This window comes from Phodopus roborovskii, unplaced genomic scaffold (genome assembly GCF_943737965.1).
Source record: "Phodopus roborovskii unplaced genomic scaffold, PHOROB, whole genome shotgun sequence".
Taxonomy (NCBI): domain Eukaryota; kingdom Metazoa; phylum Chordata; class Mammalia; order Rodentia; family Cricetidae; genus Phodopus; species Phodopus roborovskii.
In genome coordinates, this window is record NW_026126459.1 from 9,112,708 (window position 1) to 9,140,412 (window position 27,705).

The 27,705-nt window shown below is 46.1% G+C and overlaps 1 protein-coding gene across 8 annotated transcripts; it reads left to right on the top strand.

The window, feature by feature from the left end:
• Positions 1-985: 985 nt before the first annotated feature.
• On the top strand, positions 986-27,598 carry Fam118a (family with sequence similarity 118 member A). 8 transcript variants are annotated; one of them, XM_051189542.1, is made up of 10 exons: positions 986-1,147; positions 9,336-9,511; positions 11,505-11,560; positions 12,082-12,334; positions 14,730-14,951; positions 17,131-17,259; positions 19,366-19,651; positions 21,257-21,352; positions 24,511-24,594; positions 26,299-27,598. In XM_051189542.1, exons 2-10 carry the CDS (start codon positions 9,401-9,403, stop codon positions 26,319-26,321), a joined length of 1,260 nt encoding a protein of 419 aa, XP_051045499.1. In that variant the 5' UTR covers positions 986-1,147; positions 9,336-9,400; the 3' UTR covers positions 26,322-27,598. The 8 variants fall into 8 exon arrangements, with proteins under 8 accessions (XP_051045499.1, XP_051045501.1, XP_051045502.1 ...); XM_051189544.1 differs by having other exon boundaries at positions 26,302-27,598; XM_051189545.1 differs by having other exon boundaries at positions 21,257-21,289.
• The last annotated feature ends 107 nt before the right edge of the window (positions 27,599-27,705 follow it).

The window sequence follows — 27,705 nt, forward strand, 5'->3', positions numbered from 1 at the left end:
CCCAGTACTGCATGGGAAACCACTGGCTCCACACATTTCATGCTAAAAGTTGTTTAGGACCAGCATCTGTCACAAATGCAGTTTCCTTGTGGGCCGGAGGGATGCTAACAGCAAAACCAGGTAGAAAGAAGGGGGGAAGGATGGAGGGAGGGAGAGAGAGAGAGAGGGATAGGGAGGGAGAGGGAGAGGGAGAGGGAGAGGGAGAGGGAGAGGGAGAGGGAGAGGGAGAGGGAGAGGGAGAGAGAGAGAGAGAGAGAGAGAGAGAGAGAGAGAGAGAGAGAGAGAGAGAGAGAGAGAGAATCTTGCCTGGGCACGGTGGACCCAGGAAGGACAGGAGGAGGAAGTGGGCTTTGATCCGACCCAGCCTTATTTAGAGAAAGGAGAGGAGTAACCGCATCTTAAGGTTCCTCAGGCTTAGTTGAGTGCTCCAGCGAAGTGCCCATCCACGTGTGCCCTCCACTGTCCAAGGCGGGTACTGAGTTCACCCTGATCGACAGGCATTGAACCTGGGCACAGATACTTAGAAGTCCCTGGAAGCGAGCCCAATCTGGACGTGTCCAAGAGGGACTCCGGGGCACACTGGGAGGGCCAGGTGTCAGCTCTGGCACAAGGTGGGGGAGACGTCACTGCGGGAAAGCAAGCTGGGCCGGGTAGAGACACAGGCGGTGCAGCTTGTGGTTTGATGTGGAAGGGGCACCCCGAGTACCGGGCTGGTTCCGACCAAGCTCGACGACCTTCGCGTGTTTGTAGGGCCGTCCAGGGGCGCAGATGGGGAAACTGAGAACGCAAAGCTGCGCATGGGAGCCCTACAGCGAGCGTCAGTAAACCTAGATCGTCCTGCACACTGCAGCGCATTCACCTCGTTCGTCGCCTCAGGGGCGGGGCGCGCCCGCCCCCGCCCACTCCGGGCAGGGCTTCCCGTTGCCGCGGGGCCGTTGATTTCAGGGCGGAACGTTCGCACGGGGAGTGCGCGCGCGGGGGGGAAGTCATTGAGGGAGCGCTGCGGGTTCGGCTCGGCAGGCTCCGCGTGGTGCGCGCGCAGCGCCATCCGGCGCACCGCCCGGCGGCTCCACCCAGCCCGAGGGGCGCGGCCCGGGTAGGAGGCGGCAAGAGCGCGAGCGACACTGGAGACTCCGCTGCGCGGCAGGTGAGGCAGCTGGTCGGGGCCGAGTGCCAGCACCCTATGTCTCCCCAGCCCTCAGGACCCGTCCTGAGTGCCCGGAACCCCAGTTTCCTCTGATGTCCTGGTGACCCCTATCTCCGGCATCCCCTGGCACTGCTCGGGTCCGCGGCCACTTGTGGACTGGGCCACCTTTTAGTCTCGGGAACTCTCCAAACCCTCCAGTTTTCTCCCAGACTCAGCATACAGAGAACCTTGACGTCTTCAAGGTCTGCGACCCTGCCACCGTCTGCTCCAGAAGTCCAACCGAGTCCCCTCTGGGTCCGCTCCAAAACCTCCTCGAGTCTCCGCGCCCGGTGAACTCCCAACCTTTCTTGGGTGGAGGCCTTCAGAGCCACCTCTCCCTAACGTCCGTCCTTCTTGGGATCTCCTGCCTCCAGCTTTCTAACTTGAGGTTCACAGAGCCTTGCAGCTTGTACTAGAGTGTTCTTGAGGTTTGTGATTAGTTAACAGGAATAAAAGTACAAACATTCGACAGGTCAGTGGAGAGCCACGTATAACCAAAGAGGAGGTGGGATGTGGAACTCCGCCTGTGCGTTGTGCTCACCTTGGGGCCGCGTTTTCAGTTGTGAGACCCATATGGTAGAGAGGCATTGCTGGGAGTGAAGGAGCTGAGCAGACAAGGCTCTTTTAGATTTTGTTCTCAATGCATGGTAGTTTTTGTTACCGAACACAGCCCACCAAAGCCAGCCTAAAAGAGCAAGGCTGATTACAGTGGGCTAGTTGCTAGGAAGATGGCAGCCTAAAGTGCCATCCTTCTGGGATCCTGATTTATGGGTGGCTTACATAGGAAATGGAAATTTGTGGCTGTCGTTGCCGAGGTGAAGGTTTGGGGCCAAATGGTGCACATGTTATCCTTTTTAGTCCTGGAAATCTCTAGAACAAAGATTATCATTTCCTCAGACTATTGTTATTGATCTTCAGTTCTGAACTTACTACTACACAGTCTGGTGCTCTGAAGCACTGCTACAAAAAAGAGCACACTTGATCTGATGGTTGTGAAAGACAGGAAAGAGTCAGACATTGTTAAAGAGGGAGTGGGGGCCCTAGTGATCCAGTGTGCTTGGTGCTGGAGGCAGAGGGCACAGCCCCAAGCTGGTAAGGTTGGGAGGTGGGGGAGGTTAGCCAAGTTCTGCGGTTGTGTACAATGATCTTAAAGCAGCTGGGGTGGGATTCGTGAGGCTAGGTTATGGTGAAGGGAGTGATGGGAGACGTTAAAGGGAAGCGGACTCTCAAAGGCTGAGAAGTTGTTGAAGGTCATTTTGAGCAAAGTGACAGAAGGAATGAAAAGTCAGAGAGGTAGGCCCGCCACACCAGATTTTAGAACCTTGAGAGAGTGGGTGGCAGAACTTCATCCTAGGGCCTGTCCTTATACTGATGATAATGATAAAGGAGGAAGCCACAGCCCTTATTCCCTTGGGAATTTTTCATGAGTGCTTCTGCCATTACTTAGACAGGGATCCAGCCATAGAAGGAAGGTAGTATGGAAGCAGTGAGGGATGTGTTCTTAGTTGAGGCCATGATGGGATAACGAGGGCCTGAGCAATAACCTGGCATTGAGCTTCTTGTGCTGAGCAGAGGCCCAGATGAGATGGTTTAGGGGAGCAGGAGGCCACAGAAGGGCTTATGGAGGAGTAAAGTAGCTTGTATATTTTTGTTTTTGGTGTGTGTGTGTGTGTGTGTGTGTGTGTGTGTGTGTGTGTGTGTGTGTGTGTCGGGATGGAGGGCAGGGGACAGCACATATATGTACATGTGGAGGCCAAATGACAATCTTGGGTGTAATTCCTCAGGTACTGCCTCCTGTGCTTTTTTGAGGCAGTGTCTCTTGCTGGCCTAGAATTTATCAATTAGGCTAGGCTGGGCTGCCAAGGAGTTCCAAGGACCGGCCTGTCTTCACCATCCCAGTAGTGGGATCACTACACGAACACATGAGACACTTTTTAAAAAAGTTGTTGTGAGGATCAAACTCAGGCCTTATGTTTTGCTGCTGGAGCCCTCTCCCTAGTCCTGGCTTACTCATTTTTCCAATGGTCACTTTAGTTGTGGTGGAGAGACTGTAGGAAGCAAGACAGACCCAGGTGGTGTGGTTCAAAATATCCTCTAGGGCTTGACTGGGCTTCTGAAAGCCAGGGCTCAGGGTTTGGGGGCACTGACATGGAGATTTCTTAGGTGACATATTATCTGTTTGCTCACAGGTCATAGTCACCTTAGTGCCTCTCACCAGGGTGACTGTGTCTGCTACCAGAATAGGAGACTTGCTTCCAACAGGGAGATGAGGGCCTGATTCTTATAGGTCAGCTGGGGAATCTTGAAGGCAGTGGAAAGTTGCTGAAGGAGACACGTGTGGATGTGTCAGCATCATCCTCTGTGTGGAGGGCTGAAGCTGCAAGCCACAGGTGTCAGTGCCCATACAGGTGAGCGCTTTAAGGCCTGGCACACAGTGTGGAAAGTGTGGGTTAGAGATCGTGAAGAACAATGGATGAAGCCTGGATTTGGGAGATGCAGGGGGAACTGGAGGTAGCCCGGTGCAGGAGGGTTTTCTGTGGCCACCGCAGCACTCTGTGGTATGGTATTCGAACACCAGCCACACATGGCTGACAGTCACTTAGAGCTGCCTACAGTGACAGGACTGGATTTTAATGGATTAAACCTAGGGGCCATGTGAACCATGTGCTGTAAATTGCTCTAGTGTTAGTTATCCCGTGGAAGCCTCTGGCTACCTGGGAGGTGAATACTCTTCCTTTTTTCATGTGTCAGAGGACTGAGTAGGCTGTAGGCAGCACAGCACACCTGTTTTTGGCCAGAGCTTTCTGTGTACCTTTCCTTTTCCCACAGCCTGAAGCATGGAGCCTTCTGCTTGGAAAAGTGGCCACACCTCTTCTCGTTTAGCTCTCTTATCAGTTTTGCTAAGGTTATTGCAGGCAACACTGTCTTTGCTGGCTGGCTGTGTGTTTCTGTCTGTTCGTTCTTCCCAGCGTCCCTAATGCTATGTTTCTGGAAAATACAAGAGGGTCAGCAGGCTAAACAGAGTAGTCAACCTGGGGGCCCAGGTGTAGAAATGAACATGACAGGTAGACTTGGGGCTGCAGAGGTGTAGGCAGTGCCTGGGGTAGTCAAAGAGTCTGGGGTGCAAACCAGGACTGAGTTATTGCTACCCCCAATGCTTGGGGGAAATGTTGACCAAATTACTAGAGGCTTAGCTTTCACCTCAGAAAAATGAGGGCATTTGGCATTGTGCAAACCCTCAAGATCCCTCCAGCTCTGGAATTCTGTAATTTTAAGTTGCTCTACAGAATATCTCTTCTGCGTCTTCTGGGGTTGCAGAGTGGGGAGGTCATTTTGGCCCAGTTTGGGGTGTTTTACCATTACTGACTTAATAAATGAATGCAAATGCCTGTATTATATATAGTATGTGTCACCTTTGATGGGCAGACTCAAACAGTGAGTGCTGTGGGTGGCAGGTTCCTGGGAAAACATCCCATGTATTCTTTGCCATCCCAGCACACTGGTGTTAGACTGGGGGCAAGCCTGCAGCTTGGTGGTTGCCTCTAGAATGGACTCAGTGTGAGTCATGCAGGTGAGAGCTGTTGCATGCAAAGTGCTTCCTGTTTTTTCCTAAAAGCAGCAATAATTGTTATTATTTCTTTTCTTCTCTCTCTCTCTCTCTCTCTCTCTCTCTCTCTCTCTCTCTCTCTTTGTTTGGACATGCTCTCATGCTCAGGCTGGCCTTAAACTTAACATGTAGCTAAGAATCACTTTAAACTTCTAATCCTTCTGCCTCTGTCTCTAAAATTCTGGGACCAAAGGTGTGTGCCAGCATGTCTAGATAATGCTGTCCATAGAAGGAACTATAATTGTGTTTTGATTTTGGTACTGGTGGGATTTTGCTTTTTCTGTTTTAGAATTTGTTTTATTATTATTATTATTATGTGTATGATGTGTGTGAGTGTATGTGACACAGCATGTGCAGAGATCAGTGGACAACTTTGTGGAATCATTTCTCTCCACCTTTTTTGGGGGGATAGGTTGAGACAGGGTTTCTTTGTTATGAAGCTATTTCTTAATTTGGGCCCAAATATGTAAGCAGCTTGTGAGGACTGCTTTTAAAACACCAATGAGCACTTTTTTGTTTTGTTTTGTTTTGTGACAGTCTTTTCTACATAGCCCTAGCTATCTTGGAAAGCACTATGTAGGTCATCAATCTGGCCTTGAACTCACAGAGATCCACCTACCTCTGCCCGAGTGCTGGAATTAAAGGAATGCACCACCTAGCTATAGGTGGGGTTTTTTTTAAGATCAATTTTTTTAGATCAATTACTTAATTTAGTAATTGATCTAGTGGCATGTGCTCAAGGTTAGGGTTTGTGTCTTCTGTAAATTGTTCTGAAGTGTGTTTGGAAGCCAGGGGAAGGCTGTCAGGTGTCACTCATTGCCTTATTCCTTATAAGACAAGATCTCATTGAACCATCAATTTCAGTTCAGGGATCTTCCAGGCTCTGCCCCCAGCAAAGGTATAGGTGCCCATATAGGTACACATACAGTTTTTAAGTGGGTGCTGGGGATTCAAACTTAGGTCCTAGTTCTTGTGCAACAAGTAATTTTACCTACGGAGCCATCCCCCACCAGCCTCATTGTCTTTGTTTTAGGGTCTCACTTTGTAGCCCAGGCTGACCTGGAATTCACTATATGGACCAGGGTACCCTTAAACTTTTGGTATCTTTCTTCTACTTAAGCCTTCTGGTTGTTGGAATTGCAGGCATGAGCAACCATGCTTGGCTGTCTTTGTTGGGGGAGGGGGATGGGGAAGGGGAGGGTTGTTGAGGCAATCTCATGCTATATACCCAGGCTGGCCTTTTACTCACAGGGATTCATCTGCTCAGTCTCCTGAATTCTCTGATCACAGGTGTGCTGGCTACCTTTGTTCTCTTAATTGGAGAAAACAATTCATCCTTAAGCTCCCTGATTAGTGGCTGAAGAAGTGATTTTTTTTGTGACAGTTGTAGGATGGCACCGGAGAGTAGTGTAGAGTTGGAAGCTTGCTGGTGTGCTCAGGTAGCTTCTGGTAGCCTGTAGGCATCTTGACAAGAGCCTTTCAGATTCTATGCTCCCTTGAAGTCTTTGCAGTGGTCTAACCAGTGACATGGGTGGTGGAACCCCACAGACAGTTGGGAACTGAGCTTTGGGTTTTTCTGTCACATCTCGGTGCTGTTTGGGGTGTTTGTAGTTCTGAGTATAAGTCTATTCCTTGTAGTTCTGCATACTCCATCTTTTTAAAGCAGGTAGATGGAAGCCTGCTGATCCATCTCAACTGAGATAGATCTGTCACCCAGATTCCAGCTGGTTCATTTGTGCTACTGGGTATATTAGACACATTATTATTACCAGTGATTTCTGCCATAGCACCATGTTCCTCCCTGTCTACTAAGGTCCACATGGGAACCATATGGTGTGAGAAGATGACAGACTGGAAGTCAGGGAACAGAAACCTGGTGAGGTTAACAGGCCAGCATCAGCTGTAGTGTGTGAGGGCTTGGTAGATGGCCACAAGTGCATGTTGTGCAGATGCTTAAGTCTTGGTGTAGTGGGAATATGACTGGCAGAGTCCAGCTTTCTGTTCTCTTTTGCTTTTTTTTTTTTTTTTTTTTTTTTTTTTGAGATAAGATCTTGCTTTGTAGCTCAGGCTGCCCTGGAACTCATTATGTAGATAAGGCTAGCCTTAAACTTGAAGTGATCCTCCTGCCTCTGCCTCCCCAGAGCTAAGATTAAAGGCATGGTCACCATGCTCCATGTTGGCCTTCTTTGAGGACCTCCAGGCCATAGGCTCATATATTTAATGGTTAATCACCAGGGAGCAGTACTGTTTGAAAAAGATTGGGAGGTGTGGCCTTGTTCTCAGAGCCTTCAGAGGACAGCTCAGCTCATTGCTGGCCCAGTAATCTTGTCTTAATGATGCAAGGGATCCTTTTCTTCCGTCACAGTTTGGACTGACTTCACATGAGTTAAAGTTCTGCTCTTGGTTATCCTGATGCTGGGGATGGAACACAGGACATCTTGGATGCTAGGCAAACTCCAGCACTGAGCTGTCACTCTTAATCATGTGAAGGTCTGTCCTCACAGTTACTACTGCTCACTTGTTTAAATGTGATGCCTGCCCCTCCTGCTGGGAGAGAGGAGTGGGTTTTGAATATCTGCTCACCTTTCCTTCAGTGTGAATGATGGAACTGTGCAGCCTGTGGCTGGACATCTTCCTGCAGGACTTTGTGTGTGAGGTGCTGGGACCCAGGGCTTTGAGCCTGCTGGGCTGGGGATTGAAAGTATGTGTTACCATGCATGGCAGAAGTCAAATTTTTCTTTTGTTTGTTTGTTTCTGTTTTTCAAGACATGATTTCTTGGTATAGCCCTGACTGTCTTGGAACTTTCTTTGTAGATCAGGCTGTCTAGAAGCCAAGGTTTTTGTATAGCATAATTTCTGGATGGATGGATGGTGGTGGTGGTAGTGCACACCTTTAATCCCAGCACTCTGGAGGTAGAGGCAGGTGTATCTGTGTGTGTTAAAGGCCAACCTGGTCTACAGAATGAGTTCTAGAACAGGCTCCAAAACTACTCAGAGAAAACCTGTATGGAAACAAACAAACAAGCATAATTTCTGAGGCTCCCACAGACTTGGACTTAACTTAGTTTCTTGTTACAGCACTTGTAATGATCTGTGCGCCCCCCCCCCCGCCCCAGCCCCCCCCTCCCCCGTGTCCCTTATGGCCACTCTCATGATGACTCCAACTTGTTCTTTGTGTGGCAGTATAGGACCCTGGTGGTAGCCAGCCTTTCAGATAAGGGCCACTTACACAGCTTGGGCTGGGCCTGGTTCAGCAAAACTCCACTAGCCATACTGGGTGGCTCATGCAGTGCTCTTGGACCTGAGGGTAGCCATGCTCCTCACCTGGGTGACACTTACTCTCCCAGGAGTCTGGACTGGCTTTACAGGGCTGAGTTGCAGAGGTCAGCACTGCCCAGTGCTTATCAAATTTTCACTTTTATCCCATTTGTTGGTGTGCCAGTGACCAAAGAAATCATGTAACCAAGACCAGAGTCATTGTGTAGGGTGTTCATATCTGGAGGCTTGATGGGAATTGTTGGTGATCCACCATGACGGGTTGGGGTTCCTCTTCACAGTTATCTGAGGATGACCAGTTCCTCTTCTGTAGTCTGTCAACTTTTGGACTTTGGTGAACATTAAATGTTTTTAAAGTTTATAATTTTTTATCAGTGTGTGTCAGTGTGGGAGTATATGCATATAAAGCAGGTGCCTGTGGAGGTCAGAGGCATTCGGTTTGCTGGAGCTGGAGATTCCTCTGTACCAACTGGAGTAGGTGCTGGGATCAAAGTCAGGACCTCTGTAAGAGGCGTATCTGCTCATAACCACTGGGCCATGTCTCCAGCCCTTCTGATGAACATACACTTAGTGCTGTTTATGCCAAGGAATTTAAAAAAAAAAAAAAAATCAAGGCAGTCTAGCTACTACAGAGCTCATTCGTGTAAAATAGTTGTGATTTCTTATTCTAGGCACAAAACATTGTACTGAGACTTTGCTGAGGGTCTTAGATAAAGAGGACAGTAACTGCTTTTAAGAGTCTACTTTGGACCTGATTTTACATTTAGAAAACACTGGTAGGTTTTTATGAAAAAAAAAAAAAAATGGGTTGCTATGATGACTTGGCTTTGAGACTGCAAACTGGTGACGACATGGTCACCTAGGAAACCAAAAGCTGCAGCATCTAAGAGGCCTCCCAAAGGGTTTTGTTGCTGTTGTCTGGAATGTGATTGGCTTAGAGGAGTGGCCATTGAGAAGGGAAAAGAACATCAGAGGTAGAATGGCCTCCGGAAACTTCTAGGCACAGATCAAGCTGGGCAAATCTCCCACTTGGGCCTTGGTTTAAAAACAAAGGGGAGATTTTGAGCACTCTCTGGATTATTATGAGGCTTGGCTCTAATCTTTTGATTGCTAAAAAACAGGAAATGAGGTAATGTCTTTAAGCATGTGGTGTTTATAAAGAACTGTAAATGTCTAAATATGGACAGCTATGCAGTTATCACCGCATGGTTCCTGTGCTGAGTCTAAGTGTCTTTTGCATCCCCTGCTGGTTGCTTCAATCCCTAGAGGTTCAAGCAGTCTAAAAGCCCAGAGGCCCCTCTCCCCGTCCAGTGGGAATCCTTGTGATACTGATGCGAGTGCTGGCGGCAGAGACCTCTCCAGACCACCCAACTCAGGCTGAGACAGAGCCAAGCGAGCAGGAACCAGCCACAGTGGGCCTGTCCAGAGCAGAGTTCTCTCCCGTGAGTGTTTCCTATTTTCTTGGGGAACTGAAATCACTTGTTTTTGTGTTACTTCATTGAGATGTAAGTGCATGATTTTAAACAAAAGCAGTTGAATAGTAGAAAGGATCTAGAGAGTTTTCAAGTTCTTTATATGGTTAACTGTTGAGGCTGTGTCATTTCTAAGGCATGCTGGCTGCCTGTGTCTGTGTGAAGTCAGCCATGAAGTACTGGGTAGAGCTGGCCAAGATGAAGGCAGGAAGGATAACCACTCTGAAGACACAGTTATTTTGATGGCCTTGAGGAGTCTGCTCACGGTAACTTCCAACAGGAAGTGCAGCAGCATCTCTCAGTACTCTATCCTTCTAGGACCCCCACCCCACCCCACTCCGTTCTCTGTTGTGGGGCCCAGCTCAGCTGCTTGGCCCAGAAGTTTGGTTTGCAGATCACTATCCCTCTGGAAAGGACTGAGCTTGGAAGTGTGGCCAGTTCCAGGAATCTGTGTTTTACGGTTGGAAATAGAACACTAAATATGTATTGGCTTATTGGACTCCTGGGGTGAATCCATGGGGCTGTGTGCAGGGACAGGTTATGTGAAATAGAATACTTGCCTTAGAAAATTTCTAACAGATTACAGAAACAAAGACTTGGCCTTGGATGGTGACTGCAGTGAGGTGGGCACCCACACTCTGCTGGCCCTTCTTTCCTTTGGGCAGGTGGCACCCTCTGCCACCTTCACTTGTTTTGGCCATGGACTAGTTTATTAGCACTGAAGAAAGGTCAGGGGCTCTTGGGAACTTTGGAAGTTGTGAGTACCCCCATCCAAGGTAGGGGGTGGCTGTAGGGTCCCATTTCTACAGCCTGAGGTTGCAACTTACAGACACATTGAGCTTTGTCGTTTCTCCTGAAAAATTACATTTGGTGACCTGATTCTAATTGAAGAAGAAAAAGATTAGAATGTGAACAACAGTTTTCAGTCTGGTGAGGGTTGGCAGGGCTGGTATTCCTCCCACTGCTGACCCCTGGGGGAGTGCTACTTCAGGGTGTGCTAATGAGAGGCAGGGCTCATTCTCATTTGTCTCTACATAGCCTAGGTGGGCCTTTAACTTGGGGTTCTTCTGCTTCTGCCCTTCTAACTGATGGGGTCGTAGGTGTTCTCTGCCCATACCTGTAACTCAACAGTTCTGCTTCTCAGAGGGCTGCCCTCCATAGACAGGGTCAGAGTGATTACAAGTTCTGCACATGAGTTGTTCACCATGCTACTAGCATCTTGCATTAGTGAAGGGCTATTGAAGATGGTGTATCCATCAGTATACTGCAATCCCACATGTGTGGCTTACTTTTAATTTTGAATAGTTTCTAATAACACAGGGAACTAAAATTAGGTTATGTACTAGGCTCTCAAGTAACATGAAAAATATCAGTAAAAAGCCTGGTGGTAGATGGGGCAAATGGTATCATAATTCTCAGTGATAGTAGGATGTTGACCTTCATACCAAGTTCTCTGCATATTTCCTTGTTTACTTACAGTGAACATTAGTTCTAGACTCAAGGGCACTGTGTAATGGGGAATGGGAAAATTGTAGATGGTTTTGTCTTCAAGAGACATTTCCTAGGTGAAAGCATACAATGTAGAACTTGCTTAGGAGAGCTGCTCACTCTGCCTACTGTCTGACAGAAGACACTGGAGCACTTGACCAGTGGCAGCAGAGGAACTATTTGCACTTCAGACAGGGTTTCTCTGCAGCTTTGGAGCCTGTCCTGGAACTTGCTCTGTAGATCAGGCTGGCCTGGAACTCACAGAGATCTGCCTGCCTCTGCCTCCTGAGTGCTGGGATTAAGGGTATGCACCACCAATGCCCGGCTTGCGCTTATATTTTCATAGATAGCATTTTTCAGGTACTCATTACACGGAGAGTCAGGACCTTTTATTTCAACCCCATCCTTTACTGTCATCCAGGGTACTTGTGAAGAGTCTTCTGTTAGGTTCTGGTCCTAATGTATTTCTCTTTAGGATTCACAGATGGAGTCAGTGGAAAAGACAACGAATAGAAGTGAACAGAAATCAAGGTAAATAAAGTCAGTTAGGAAATATAGGTACTGAAGGGAACCCAGGGCTGCTCACCATGCAAGAAACACCACAGAAAGTGGCTTTCTGAGCCCCATCTTCAAACCAAGCACCATGGAGGTAGAAGGTGGGAAGGACTCAGAACTGAGTGGCCAGCCTCAGGTTCCACTTACTGGAAAGTGATGCTCAATGATTTGCTGCCCCCTGGAGAATGCAGTGGGTTTTAGATGACAGAAAATCTGCATTTTGTCAGAAAATCTCTCCCTGTCACCACAGCAAGATCATTTTATCCGTACAGTGTTTTCAAGCTACTTGCAGCTTCAAAGGATGAGAGAACCTGAACTTTTTGTTCATAGGTGCTGTCATGTAAATGTGCCTATGACTGTGGGCAACATGTATTTTGTCTTCTGGTAGTGAACGAAAGGGCAAATGTTTGACCCGAACATTCTAGATGTTTGTAGACTAAAAGCATGCAGTACTTCCAAGCTGACTGTTGGCTTCTTCTTCCCTTGTTTTTAAATAGAAAGTTTTTAAAGAGCCTCATTAGGAAGCAACCCCAGGACCTACTCCTGGTCATTGGGACTGGTGTGAGTGCAGCTGTGGCCCCAGGGATCCGCGCGCTCTGCTCTTGGAGAAGCTGCATTGAAGCAGTCATTGAGGCTGCAGAGCAGCTGGAGGTTCTGCACCCTGGGGATGTTGCCGAGTTCCGGAGGAAGGTGATGAAGGACCGGGACCTGCTGGTTGTAGCCCATGATCTGATCCGGAAAATGTCACCTGTGAGTCTCAAACACTTGAGGTTTCATGGGGCTGTCTTTGGGTTCTAGGCCAGGTTGAGGGAGTGAATAGATTGAACACTAGGCCTCTGTGAGCAGAGGTACTCATGTTTTAGTGCTCAGTCTAGCAAGTTTTTTTTTTTTATTATCAAGACAGGGTTTCTCTGTGTAGCTCTGGCTGTCCTAGAACTCGTTCTGTAGACCAGGCTGGCCTTGAATTTAGAGATCTGCCTGCCTCTGTCTCCTGAGTGCGTGGTTTAAAGGTGTGTACCACCATGCCTAGCAGGATGTCACCCTTTTAAACCTGGACTGCCTACAGATGCTGGATCAGCTGGCTGGCTCTCAATTTTGTCATGCTGCGTTTTGGGTGTGAGATTTGTGATACACTGTGAATATTGTGTTGGTTAGTTGTATTTCTCCAGATAACAGTGGGTCCTCAGAAGTCATTTCAAGGTGGGAAGTCAGTGCCAGTGACACAGCAGAGCGGTGACATAGCTGGTGATGCAGGGGACAGTTAATGAGAGGCACCACCGGCTCGTAGGTGTCTGGTGCAGTGCTGAGAACAGTGTGTGAAGCTGGAGTGGCTGCTCTCACTGGTCTGTTTTGTAGGAGATGTGCAATCAGCATTCAGAGGAGGCGGAAGAAATGAGATAGGAAGAGAAGAGAACACAAAATGGTCAGCAGGAAGGGCAGGAGAGGTTTGGGGTCAAAAGAGACCCCAAATGGTGTGGTTTTATTGTGATAGTATCTCAGATTCCTACATTGAAACTTGGGGTGGCAGCCCAGGAGTGTGCAAGAGCTTTATGGCATTGGGGACATGGGCCCTACCATCCTCAGCAGGAAGTTCCCTGTCTTTGTACAAAGTTAGCTGCCTGACTCCCCCTGCTCCTTCCAGTGGGCAGTGGACATGGGGCTGTCAACCCCCCACCCTTCCATGGCTTCCCATGGAGTCATTAGAGTAGTGTTTTCACCCTAGTGCTGGGCCTCACCTTCCCAGGCTGTGAATGTTTTCAGTTAGGTGGTGGTTGTGCCAAGTTGTGGGTGTTCAGTTAATCAGCAGGGGCCAGACCAAACCTGACCTGCTAGCCATTTTTATAAAGTTGTGTTGGCATGTGGCCATACCTTCCTGCTGGCACATTGTCTATGGCTGCTTTCACGCTCAGAGGCCAGCTTGAGTAGTTGCATTAGAAACTGGCCACAGGCCTAACAGATTTACTCTCTGGCCTTTGGTAGGCAACGGATGCTGACCCCTTATATAGGAAGATGAAGGCTAAATCTCTGCATAGCTGGGCATCACCGAGTGTGTGTATATCTCATGCAGGGAGAGGCTGTCATGGTGATCATTGTTGGTCAGGAGATGCGTGTGAAGTGCCATCTGTCGCTTCTTACCCTTGTGCACTGTTCTAAACCTCCCAAAGAGTCAGGTGAGGGGTCAGCAGGCCTCTCCTGCTGTGTTGGCAGGTTTGTAAGGAGGGTTCTGGTGCCATGGATAAAGATGAGGGCTAACAGGCACTGCAGGGGAGTGGCTGCAGTAATGTCATCCCCATAGCCTTCTAGGAGGGGCCTAAGGGAAGCTTGCCTGGTGGCTCTGCCTTGTGGGCCCTTGAGAACCCACTGTGAAACTAAGTGCTATGTAGGAAGCCTAGGTTAGGTAGGGCTGCTCTTCTAGGGAGTGTGTGGCCTCCTGACCCTTGTGTATGTACAGCTCAGCCCCATTCCTCTAATTCCCTTCAGCAAAGCTCTGCTGACACCACTTCTGGTTTATGCCCTAAGCTCCCTACCTTCCCTGCCCCACATGGAGAAAGTAGAGATTTTCATATACCTTCTAACCTGGCTCTGGGTCACCTCTCTGACCTCCCTGCTAATCTTTCCCCTCCCTCTCCTAGGCACACACAAGCTCTTCCTGGCCTTGGACCTATTTTCACTGCTTACAACTGCCCTGAGAATTCTCCACCTCTTCAGGTCTCTGCCTGGACTTCGGTTTTTCAGAGAAACCTATACAGGCCCTTGACCTGCCCACTCTCACCCCAGTGGTATCTACACCTCCTGCTCTGCCTTGCTTTTCCTGTAGTGTTTACTGCTGCAGGGTTACATCCTTGCACTTGAGCTGTCTCCTCCTCGAAGGCTGACTTCTTTTTTGTAAGAATGTGCCTCCTACTCATATGCCATGTCTTAGTCATAGTCAAGCTCTGGTGTCCCTAACTTCTTTTTGTTGTCGTTGTTTGGAGACAGGGTCGGTCTCTCTGTGTAGACCTGGCTGGCCGGTAATTCACTATGAAGACCAGGCTGGTCTCAAATTCACAGAGCCTACCTGTCTCTGCCTACTGAGTGCTGGGATTAAAGGCGTGTGCCATCACGCCTAGCTTGTGTTCCTAACTCTTGATCTACCTCTCTGTAGCGCACAGGCGATACCAAGCCCAACTTCTTCCAGGATTGCCTCATGGAGGTCTTTGACAGCTTGGAACAGCACATCCAGAACCCTGTGGTGCTACAGTCCATCCTCAGCCTGATGGACAGAGGCACCATGGTGCTAACTACCAACTATGACAACCTGCTGGAGATCTTTGGTCAGCAGCAGAGCAAGCCCATGGAGTCCCTGGACTTGAAGGACAAAACAAAGGTACAGGTGGGCTAGGTGGGCAGAAGTCAGGGAAGTTGTTGGCATGGGCATGTTGCTGGTGCCTTTGTTGAAAGAAGATGCCACACAGCCATTTTCTCAAGCAGCCTGGGAGTCATGCCCGTCCCCTCTTGTGATGTTTTCTGTTGTCCACTTGTACTTCCTTTTCATGTTTTGTCCTATGCCCTTCGAGCATTGCTCATTTACACTTATTCATTAGCAGTCACCATGGGAATATGGACAATAAAGTAAATATAAAGGAAACAACTACAATCCTCCCAGTGTGGATTTTTATTCGCATAATTGGGATTGCAACATATACAAACATTTCAGTCCTGTTTTTTTTTTTTTCCCCTTTAATATTTATTTTGGAGACAGGGTCTTACTGAATAGCTCAGGCAGATTTAATATGTGGGATATGTGTGCTCTGCTTTCAAGTACTGGGGTTATAGGTGCACAAGAATGTGCCTTGCTGTTTTTGTTTGTTTGTTTTGAGACAGGGTCATGCTATATAGTTGTAGCTGGGCTGCAGCTCACTATATAGACCATGTTGGCTTTGAAGTCATAGTAATCCTCCTGTCTTTGTCTCCCAAGTGCTAGGACTACTGGCATAGTCGATGATGCCCAACTTTATTAAGGTATTTGTTTTACTCACTATTCTATTGCTAAGACACCATGACCAAGGTACTTTGTAGAAGAAAGCATTTATTTGAGGCGTACTTATATATAACCCTCAGAGGGTCAGTCTGACCATCATAGCAGGGAGCATGGCAGCAGGTACATGGGTGTGTCGCTGGAGCAGTAGCTGAGATTTCATGTCTGATCCACTTGTTGGAGGCAGAGAGAGGGAGGGAGGGAAGGAGGGAAAGAAACTCAGCTTGGTGTGGGTTTTTGAAACTTCCCAGCTCACCCCTCGAGGCACATTTCCTCTAACAAGGCCACACCTCCTGATCCTTCCCAGATAGTTCTAACTGGGGACCAAGTATTCAAATAGATGAGTCTGTGAAGACCATTCTCATTCAAACTATATGTGTGTGTGTGTGTATATATATACATATAGATATACATATATATATACGTATATATATATACGTGTGTGTATATATATATATATATATATATACACATGTTTTAAAGAGCAAATGTAGATTTATTAAGAAAACGTGAGGAAGAACTTCTGAGAGCTGGTTCTAAAGGAGAAATGCCAAGAAGTTGTTGACAGTGATTTTGGCCTGGCATGGTGGTGCCTGTAATCCCAGTGCTAGAAGGCCGTTCCGCTCCAGCTCTGTGTGGTAGTCGTTCCCTATCCCTTGCCAGCAGTGGAGTTATTACGAACAAAGCAAGCAGGCATGGTGTGCACGCCTGGAACCTTAGCACTGGGAGACTGAGGCAGGAAGATCACTGTAAATTTGAGCCTTCCCTGAGCTACATAATGAGTTTGAGGCAGGTCTCAAAACAAACAAAAAAAGTTAAGTGTTCCCTGTCTGGGAGGTCAAAACCCTAATTGTTTCCCTTTTATTGCTGAGGTTGAGCCAAGTTTCACTTTATGGGTCATTTTCATTTTTTGTGCCTTTTGTGATATGCTTATATTATGGGTTATTAGGGATTCACATTGCTAGTTGTGCTGTTGGCCACTGAGTTGTGGAACACATTCTCTCTGTTGTAGCCTGTTTTGAATTGGCTGTGGACACAGGCTGGCTGCTGGGGAATCCTGTATTATGACATGGCCCTAGGACGGGTGGGACACAGGCTGTGGCTGAGCATGACAGCACCTTAGGAAATGAATAGTTGCCTATTTGCAGGTGTAAGAATAATGCGGGTTTTAGAGCTCAGGGGTAGAATACTTTAGCATATGTGAAGGAGGACCACAAAACATAAAAATGGAAACAAACCCAACAACAACCCTGCAACAACACAGGGTGATTAACTGCATATAACTGAAGAAGGTCCCTTCCCCAACACAGCCACTACCATTGCTGTAACAGCAGAATTACATTCCACACACTGTCTTTAAAGATTTTGCTACATTCTGGAGCAGGAATAACTGCTCCAGTGTTATTATAACACTGTGTTAAAGGTATAATTATGAGTGGAAACATTTACCTTTTCAGATAGTTTTCTTCTTGTATCTTGTCTGAAGTAACACCAGGCTGTTATTTTGTCTTGGTTTGGTTTTTGATAGGTCCTTCAGTGGGCAAGAGGCCACATCAAGTACGGAGTACTTCATATTCATGGCTTGTACACTGACCCTTGTGGGATGGTACTGGATCCATCGGGCTATAAAGATGTCACTCAAGATCCAGAAGTAATGGTATGCCTGTTTTCAGTAAGCCTTGGGTATTTATCCTGGGGAATTTATGGTGGCGAGCAGTCTGCTGTAGTCTGAGTGTTTTGCAGGCATTCTGGTCGTCTGTTGACCCTCCCTCCACATGGCTGCTGGGAATAGGACCATGTCTCTGTGCCCTGGTATGGTGCCTACACTTTGAGTAGATGCTCCCGGCACACTTTCTGGAGGAGGAAATGTGTGCTTCCTTAGAAAGTACAAACCTCTCTAGGTGCCAGCACTAGCTTGCAGTGATTTTCTTGCCAGAAAGTTGGCAGGAGTTTAGCATGATGCTGGTAGTCTGTGTCTTCCTCTCTGTTTTCCCTGTTCTTCAGTTCTCTGTGTTTACTTAGGTACCTTCTGTCCTGCAGCCCTCATCTTCCTTACATAGCGTTCGGTTCAACTTTCCAAACCTAGTTTTAAAATTAGGGCTAAAAATGGAGCTCTGGTTGAGCTCTTGACAAGCATGTGCATGCCCTTAGTTTCATGCCAGCACATATGGTAGACATACCAGTTAAAACCTCATTTTCTGAGAGCCTTTCTTTACTTTTTAAAATTTTAGGGTTTTTTTTTTTTTTTTTTTTTTTTTTTTAAACAGGGTGTCTCTTCAGAGTCCTCGCTATCTTGAACTCAGTATGTAGGCCAGCTGGCCTTGAACTCAGATATCTGCCTGCCTCTGACTCCTCTGAATACTGGGATTTGCTACCACACCCAGCCTTCTTAATTTTTTAAACAAAGATTTTGTGTGTGTGTGTGTGTGTGTGTGTGTGTGTGTGTGTGTGTGTGTGTGTGTGTACATAGTGAGTGCAGGTACCCACAGAGGCCAAAGGCATTGGCTCTCTTGGAGCTGGAGTTGCAGTGGTTAAGCTACCTGCCTTTACTGTGGGAATTGAATGGGGTCCTCTGTAAGAACTTTCATTGCTCATTCTTAACCACAGAGAATCTTTCCAGCCCCACGAGCCTTTTTTTGATGTCCTCACATGCCCAAATGAAGTGTGTGGAAAAGCCCTGTCCTGGAAAATTGCTGCCAGCTCTTCTGTCCTAGCTTCTACCTTCCCCCATTTCTGAGATGAGGTCTCATATAGTCTGTCTGGCTTCAAACTTGCTAAGTATCTTTGAACTCTACATTTTTTTTTTGCCTCTACCTCCCAAGCACTGGGATTACAGGCATGCACCACCCTAGCAGGCTATCTAGAACTCTGATTTAAGTCTGGGTGTTCTTGTAATACTCCTAGGATCAGGTACATGTTCCCCAGAGCTCTTCTCTGGTCTCTGTCACCAGGGATAGTATCAGCAGATGAGTGCTGGGCCATTAAGGGTTGATGCTGCTGAGGCCCTCAGCATGAGAAATTGCTGTCCTGGTATTGGGTCTTCATGTTTGACTCAGTTATACTCTACTGCTCCTTTGACTGACTCTCATAATCTGTGCTTGACTCACTGCCTGTTTCCCTTCACAGCCCTCTTGGCTTTACTCCTCAGAATTCATCTACCCCTACCCCATCCAGGGTATTGTATGTGTATAATTTTGACTCAAGAAAAATTTTTTTGAGATAGGATCTCACTATGTAGCTCCAGCTGTCCTGGTACTTACTGTGTAGATCAGGCTGACCTGAAACACACAGAGATCCATCTGCCTCTGCCTCCCAGTGCTGGGATTAAAGGTGTGTGCCACCACACCCAGAAGAACTGAGAACATTTTAATGTTCTTGTTTCATGTTTTACTAATTGAAGATTGTATGTAAGTATAGGAGTTGACTTGGGTGAGTTGACTTGGCGAGCCATAGGTGTACCATAGGCTGTCCTCACTGTGAGCTGCATTCATGCTGGGCAGGTTGGCCAATATTCAGGCTCTGCTGGTTCTCCTTCTAGTCCTATCTGAGAGGTGGATCTCTGCTTAGCTGTATTCTAATTGCACAGCTCACTGCATGGGGTTGACCTGAGTATGTCAAGAGTTCATAGCCTTTCAGAGCTCCTCAGGGTGGCTCTTGGGAAGCCTGGTGGGTCCATGTAAATGGACACAGAGTTGGCTATGTTAACTGTGGGCTCCTGCTATCTTCACAGAGGTGTGTTCCTTTGTTTATTGGCTTTCCCCAGGAAGTCCTGCAAAACTTGTACCGCACCAAGTCCTTTCTGTTTGTGGGCTGTGGAGAGACCCTGCGTGACCAGATCTTCCAAGCTCTCTTCTTGTACTCAGTGCCAAACAAGGTGGACTTAGAGCACTACATGGTAGTCCTCAAAGAAAACGAAGACCACTTCTTCAAGCACCAAGCAGACATGCTTTTACATGGCATTAAAGTCGTGTCCTATGGGGACTGCTTTGACCTTTTCCCAGGCTATGTGCAAGACCTTGCCACTCAGATCTGCAAACAGCGAAGTCCAGGTGTGGAGTTCTGCCATTACTTTCCAAGCATGATTCATGGCTTCTTCCCCATTTCTTCCTCCTCTCATACTGTAAAACTTTCCAGTTACCAATAATCTAGTTATTTTTTAATGCCTGTAAATTTAAAAGTAGAAAATGGGTGATTCATATAACAGTTTGTAAGTAGAACTTGAGACTTCTGCTCACAAATAGGAGACACACTCATGTTGCAGGCCAGTTTTATTGGTTGTAAGACTTAAACCTTAGTCATGTGAATATCATATACCTTCATCTTGTCACTACATTTTAAATCTAAACCCTGAAAAGCACAAAAGTTTCTGGTGCTTTGATTATTTTTATTTTCTCCTCAGAGCATATCTCTGTGCTGTGTGAGGCATAGCATACATCTCATTTGAGCTCTTTGGTCTTTCTAGGGAGTCTCTGCTCTGCCAGTTTACACCACAGTAATGGGAAATACTGCCCAAGTCACTTTTACATGAGGGAATTAATGGCTTTGACTTCAGTGTCATAAGACATGGATAGCAATTAAGAATAGAAAGTTCTGTATTGACTGGCCTTTCATGGTAACAGGAAACCCAGAGGCTCCCCATGCGGTGGAGTGAGGCTAGCAAGAGACAGCTGCTTATAGCACAGCAGCCATGTGTCTCTGCACAGGTACTTCAGCTGCTAAATTATGAGTAGTGTATAATCAGGGGGCCGTCAGTTTCTTACTGGGAACAGCGAATTCATGGTGTAGAGCAATGTCATCGTAACTACAAATTTTACATTTTTGCCATTATTATTTTGTTTGAGACAGGGTCTCACTATTTTCCTGTGGCTGTCCTGGAACACATAGAGATCTGCTTGCCTCTGCCTCCATATGCTGCGATTAAAGATGTGTGCCACCATGTCCAACTGCTCTTATTTTTTCATATCAGTACCTTTTGCTACTTAGATGATTTTAGAGTTGATACCAGCTGAGGGAGGTATTTGCCCAGTGTGTGCCAGAACTTTGAATCTGGGATTTGATCCTGGACTAACACAGACAAAAATATCTTGATACCTATTGTGTGCATGGATCTTCAGAGACCTCTCTCATCCTGCCCACCTCTGTCCTATCCATCACCTCTTCAGACTCCCCAATCATGACTCCCTAGAGGACAGCACCTAGCCACTAAGCTGTAGTGTATAGTCAGCAGCTGAATTGCCTCCGTCTCCATTGAAGCTCCTTTCCCAGGACCTGGCTGCTGAATGGACTCAGTGAGCTGCTAGAGTAAAAGGTCACTGAGGTTTTCATCTGTGCCTGTCATGAAGGATGTTTGTATTTGTGTTCTCTCCTGATGGGCAAGGATGCCCACTGGCAGTGAAAGTGACATTAGCTGTTATGGTACTGTGTCTCACTCCATACACCTGTCAGCTCCAGAAGCTTCACGTGGTCTGGTCATGCATCCCACCAGGTGAAGAAGGGAGTGACACAGGTAGGGCTCCATGGCTGGCATGTGATACAGTTGGCACAGAAGCCTGGCCCAAGCAGTGGATAGCCTCGGGACAACCTTTGCCATCATTCCAGACCTGAGGAGGAGTCCTCCCAGTCTTGGCTTTGCTGACTGTTTCCTCTCTTCCCAGATGCTGAGCGAGTGGACAGCACCACCTTACTGGGTAAAGCAGATCTTTCCTTTTGCTCATCTGACTTTTGCTTCCATGGTTTACTCGTCACCATAGGTACAATCATGCAAGTGTTCCTTGTAGTCAGTAAATTGCCTTATTAAATAGCACTGAAAGGACAGAGAGCAATGCCTTCAGATGGTCCCCACCACAGTAAAGGCACAAAAGTCCTTCCCTCTTACCGGGAAGCCTAGCCTAGTCTTGGACTGTCTGCCATAATTTCTGCCCTAGAACCAGAGCTAGAAGAAATCAGAGCAATGCTGTTTGCATTATGCCATTCAGTGAAGGACCCAGTAATCTAGGGTGACCTGTCCCTTACTTAAACTTTCATATATATTTTTTTCTTTTAAAACTTGCTTGTAGTGTGAATGCCCTTGCTGGGTTTGGGACTACCAGTTTATAAGCTGAGGAGTCAGCAGCTACCAGCATCTTCAGTGGGAAAATTAGGCAGGAATGTCTACTGCCTGAGTCATTTGGGCTAACGGGTCTAGCCAGTGAGCAGGAGCCTCTGTTCAGCCTGTCATTGCTGCCTGTTGGGCCAGTGTGTCCACACAGAACAGCATGGCAGTGCAGGGACAACTAGTTCCAGTCCATGCCAGTGGTGGAATTGGCTCAGTTCAAGAATGGTAAGAGCTGTCCTCTGCTCTCCAAGGCCATTTGAGAGGGTATTATTGTTTTGCTGTAATTTTCCCCTTTAGTGTGAACCCCAGAATAATAATTTTCCTTTGAAAGCAGCAGTGACTCAGTTGATTAAAAAAATGCAGTACATGGTAGGGAATAAAATCAGATTCAGAAACTGGCTCCTAGAAGTAGATTCTGTAATAGTGTGTTAGCACAGGAAGGACTTGCTGTGCCACTTAGTTCCAGAGCTTTCAGGCCATGGTCACATGGTTCCCTTTCTTCTGTCCTGTGCATGGTAAGGCAGAGCAGAGTACAGAGAAAGGGCCAGGAACAAGACATGTTTCCAGTGACCTGTGTTCTTCTGCCATAGCCCACCTGATAGTCCATTCAGTACAGGCTCAGTGCATATAGTGAGACCATGTGGTAGTTTGAAAAGGATGTCCCCTATAAGTCTTGGGCATTTAAATGGTTGTTTTCCAGTTGGTGGTGCTGTTTTGGGAGGCCTAGGAAATATGGCCTCGCTGGAAGAAGTGTGTCACTGGTAGTGAGTGGGTTTTGAGGCTTCAAAGTCACAGGCCTTTCCAGTTACTCTTGCTCCTCCCTGCTTTCAGTTAGAGATGTGAACTCTTTGCTTCTGCTCCAGTCACCATGCCTGCTTATTGCCATACTTCCTTGCTGTGATGTTTAAGGACCCCAACACTTTAGAATTGTTAGCCCAAAAATAAACCTTTCCTTTTAGAAGTTACCTTAGTCATTATATTTATCACAATAACAGACAAGTGACTAATATTAACAGTCTCAAAAACAGCAAAATCAAGAAAGGTCAAAGCCAGAGTCTATTCTGACATGTGAGGTAACTCTTAGCTATAATCTATAAAAATTAAATAAAACTGTACATGTTTGCAACATACAGTTGGCAGAATAAACATTTCCTATGCCAAAAGGAAGGAACTGGGTAATAAGAAGTAGGGATTAGAGCTGGGCATTGGTGGCGCACACCTTTAGTCCCAGCACTCGGAGGCAGAGGCAGGTGGATCTCTGTGAATTTGAGGCCAGCCTGATCAACAGTCTCCAAAACAATATAGAGGAACCCTGTCTCTAAAAACAGAAACAACAACAAAACAAAAAAACCCCAAAGAAGTAGGGATTAGACCAAAGCAGGACCAAAATCCAGCAGGGCAAGCATTAAATGCAGGTCTGATATGTAGGGCACCATTTAGGTAGCTCTGTTGTATGACCTTGTCAGCCACAGCCCAGATGGCCTCTCCTGGGTTGGCTCTGCTTGTTCCTGGCAGCTTTTCTATAGATATCCCGTATTCCTGCTGTTTGATGCTTACATTACAGCTTTGGTTTCACTCAGCTTCCTACATCTATCCCATCAGTGGTGAGGGAGTATTCCCCCTTTCATATTTGGCCTCTCTGGCTTCCAACAGCCCTAGAGTTCTTGGAGCCTTATCCCTGTGAGCCTGTGATTAATGGCCCTCACTGATTTCTGACCTTCAAGGCATCTTCCCTGATGTCTTGGAACAGTAGCATGGGTCAATGCTTTTTAATGGTGCTAATCTTAATTGGCAGCCACACCTTCCTTGATCATAACTTCAAATGTCCTACTTTTCTGGCTGAACTGTAAGGTTTTCCAATTCTTTTCTGCTTTTTCCTTTTAACTCTCATTGTGAAGCTAGCTAAAAGCAGCTAGTACTATCCGTGCCACAGCTGGAACACTACGAGGCAGTTTTCTTCACTGGCTTATTTAGTCTATCATTTTTAAATTCAGCCTCCCACAAGGTCTCAGAGCATAGACAAAATGTAGACTCAATTAACTAATTAATAATGTTTTCTAGAATGTGAAATGAATGACCTTTAGTCTAATCCCCTAAGGTCCTCATTTTCACCTGATCTTATGGGCAGTCCTTACTGTTTATATTCCTGGCAGCATACTGGGCTTCAGAACACTCAGCATCTCTAAGCTTTCTCTAACATGTTTATTTAAACTTGCAAATCACTCCTGTACACTGGTTCTAAAGGCTTTTGGTGCACATGCTCAGACAGAGCGTGGCCTCACTTGTTAGCACCAGTTCCCTACTGGCCTTTCTGTGACAAAATTCTGGAGAAAAAGCTACTTAAAATAGATACTTGGCTCTCAGGCTTGAGTTCTTGGTCACCTGGCTCTATTGTTTCTGGACCTGTGACAAGAAAGAGACATGGCAGAAGAAAGCTCACCTCTCAGTGTAGCAGAAGGACGGAGAGTAAATGCAAGAGCAAGGGTATGCCCCCAGTTACTGACTTCTTCCAACTAGGCTACCCCCAGCAATGTCATTGATCAAGCCGGACACCTTAGGATCTAATCACTACCCCAACAGTCTAACTTTGGGGATATGTATTGGTGACAAAACCTTTAACCCACTAGATTTGAGGGATACTTCATAATTACACCATAAAAAGTAGGCAAACTGTATTTCCATTTAGGAGCAATTTCTAGGCTATGCAAGGATAACAAGTGAATTCCCAGAGCACCCCCCCATCCATCTGTTACCCTCATGCTGCCCTTTTTTTCCTCCTGAACTATTTTAATGTAAATTTTTTCTTTTTAAAAGGTAATGCATGTCAGGATTGTGCAAAGAGGAAATTGGAAGAAAATGGGATTGAAGTTACAAAAAAAGTCAGACAGTCAGATACTGGTAGGTATTGTTTGTTTTGTAGGGGCCCATCCATAGGTTCTGTAGTTAGTGGTTTGCTAACACCCCTGGTCTGTAGGGAGGAGTGGTGCTTATACCATGCCAGAATCACACAGACCTTTGCAGTGGAGCCTGGCCTTTCACACTACTGACCAGATGACCAGAGGTACTGTTGTTTCCCCCAAATTTTTATTGAATGGAAAGCAAATGATGTAGCATCAGCTCAGTGAGTGTTCAAGAGGAAAAGACATCCATTTTCATACTAAATCAGCAAACAACATTTTGGGAGTATTCCCCCCATCAGCCAGAAGGCCCACATTAATCTATAAAGAAACTACTTCAGATTCTTGCTCTTAAACCTTTATGTAACTCTAATAATTTTCCAGGGGGTTGGAACATTTAGCATATTGATGACATTTAAAGTTAACTCCTCAGTGGGTGTCTGATCAGTATTGTGACAGAGCTTGAGCATTCCTAATGTGAAATCCTCCCAAACTGAAACTTTTTGGTACTCAAATGTTTTGGATTTGGGGAAAGAGTGTTTGGTTAAGAGTGTTTGCTGCTCTTAGAGAAGACCCTGAGTTCAATTCCCAGTACCCAAATGTGACTCATAACCATCATAACTCTAGCTCAAAGGAATTTGCGACCTTCTTTTGGCCTTTGCAGGCACCCCCCCCCCACAGGTTTGTGCACTGAGTGCAGGTTCCTATGGAGGCATCACATTCCTTTGGCATCTTTCTTCACTTGGTTTGTATTTTTAGTCATCAAGAACATCTATAACTAAAATGGAGCAGACTGGTTCTGTAATTGTTGCCTCTGGGCAGGTTTTTTTTTTTTTCTTTTCTATTAGTCTCCTTCATGTTCCTAGTTTTCCTCACATCTAGGCATCCTCCAGTTTGAGAGATTATTGTCAGCAGATAGTTGTGGGTTTTTTGTTTGTTTTGTTTTTCCTGCTGTCACCTATATGCATATAGGCTTGATATATATGTTCATGATATCTCTGAATGCTGCTTGTTCAGGTGCCAAGGCTACTGCATGGTAGACAGTGCCGTAGAGCCAGAAAGAGCTTTGCCCTTGAGTAATAGCAACTGTATCAGCCTTGCCTATCTCAAGGAAGTCATGTTTGCTTGAGGAAACACCTCTCGTCTCTGATGTACAGAAAGCCTTGGCCTATTCTGTATGTGGATGAGAAAGGCCAAGGGCCACTTTCTTAGTCCTGCTGTCCACACCTGCAACCATTACCAAAGGAATGGAGTTTCTACCTGTGTTGCAGTATTGTGTCTGCATTCTGAGCCTTCACCCTTGCTTCCAATAGACTAGGCTGGCCTTGAACTTAAGAGATCTACCTGTCTCTGCCTCCCAAGTGCTGGGATTAAAGGCGTGTGCCACCACCACCACCACCACCAGGCCTGAGCCTTCATTTCTTAACCATACTTTAAACAGGCTTTCACTGCATGTGTGCTGAAATTGTAGTCTTGATTCTACCAGAAAACAGCACTGAATTTAAATGCACAGGTCTTCACACACCTAACATTATACCTAGTCTTGGATAGAATTTATAGTTCTCCAAGGCCATTTCTAGATAGTGGCTACTATTCCTGTTATGGAAGGTTTTCAGAATTTTCAGTATATGAGGTAGTTGCTGAAAAAGAAATCCTGATATAATATTTAGTGGACTGAAACACTTTGGTATTTCTTTTGCTTAAACAGATGATGCTGGAGGGTCTTGAAGATTTTAAAACTTGAAACTTGAAAACCAGCCTTCTGTAACCACAGTGCCATGCCCAAGTGATGAGGAATATAGAGGACTCCATATGGATCTCTCAATAGAGAACTGTTACATACCCCAAAAGAGCCATGTGGGTGTGTGGCCTCCGTGGTTGAATGACAGAACTCCACTATGTGCTTAGCTGCTCGGGAGGTGACATAGACACACTTCAGGTATACTCTGTAAGGACTAATGGACAGCTACCTCAGGGACCAAACTGCAAGGTGGGGGGGTGGGATGTACCTGGCATTGTTCCCTTTTCCTTTTTGACATGTTTTCTTATGTCAGTGTGTTATTTTTCCTAAAACATGGAGGAGAGTGAAGACTGTCCAAGCAACAGTAGTTGCCAAAGAGAAAATAAGACATTTATATTTTATACCTTTATGTAGAAACATCTTTTACTGTAGAAAGTTTTTTAAAGGTGTGTTGGTTTTACTGTTAAATAGTAAAGAATGAGTAGATAGTAGAGGTGCTGAACCCACTAGTGAAAATGGTTGTTAAAGGGATGACTAGATCAGTTAGGTTTCTTTGGAATTGTGATATTTCAGTAATTTCTGTTCCAAAGCAATGGTAGACTGTCTGGTAGGAAGTGTTATGTCTGAGTCTGAAGACTTCTTTCATAGTCTTCAGTGCTGTCTAGATCTACTCTGTGACTTAAAAGTTAGAAAGTAAAAGTGAAGCACAAGATCAAGCTTTAAACTTTTAGATCTTAAGTTCTAAGCTTTCCAAGTCTTATTTCTCTAGGATAAGGCCCATCTTTTCTGTTCTCCTCTCTTCCCATGGTTCATATTAAAATTTACATGGAATGGAATAGGCAACACTTTGAAAGGGCTTGCCATATTTTAACTGCATTCAAAGTTTACTTCTGAGAAGCACCTATATTAAGAGCACTGCACATGCCCAGAATTCCTCTAATGGCGACTATGGCAAAAGCTCATGTTATGCAGAGTGATCCTTTCTAAAGGCAGACATCTTAGAAACAGGTCTTGCATGGCTCATTTGAGGCTATTAATCTTTGATATGATGCCAAACTCTGATATCTTGCCAAGCCCTGCCTGTGACATTGCGTGGATAGCACTATAGCTCCCAAGAAGACAGGGGTATAATTAAGAACAGGAAACACAGGTTGAGACAGGGAATGAGGGAAAAGCCAGAGAAAGGCTGAAGACCCCCTCCCTTTTTAAGTGTGGAAAATAAATCTTTTATGCCACTGGTTATAAATAAAATTTTTAAAGTCAACCCTGTGTGTGCTCATTTTTTCTTTAATTATGTCAAGATATGGTAATATATAATGAGAATGCTTAGCCACTGAAATCTGAAATCAAGCAAATGATTACTTTTGAATG

What these genes read in the sequence shown, in the direction of transcription:
- Fam118a (XM_051189542.1), top strand. Translation starts at nt 9,401, where the DNA reads ATGCGAGTGCTGGCGGCAGAGACCTCTCCAGACCACCCAACTCAGGCT. An exon ending in TGATCCGGAAAATGTCACCT is followed by an intron (nt 12,335 to 14,729) that starts GTGAGTCTCAAA and finishes ACCTCTCTGTAG; the next exon opens with CGCACAGGCGATACCAAGCC. An exon ending in TGGTTTACTCGTCACCATAG is followed by an intron (nt 21,353 to 24,510) that starts GTACAATCATGC and finishes TCTTTTTAAAAG; the next exon opens with GTAATGCATGTCAGGATTGT.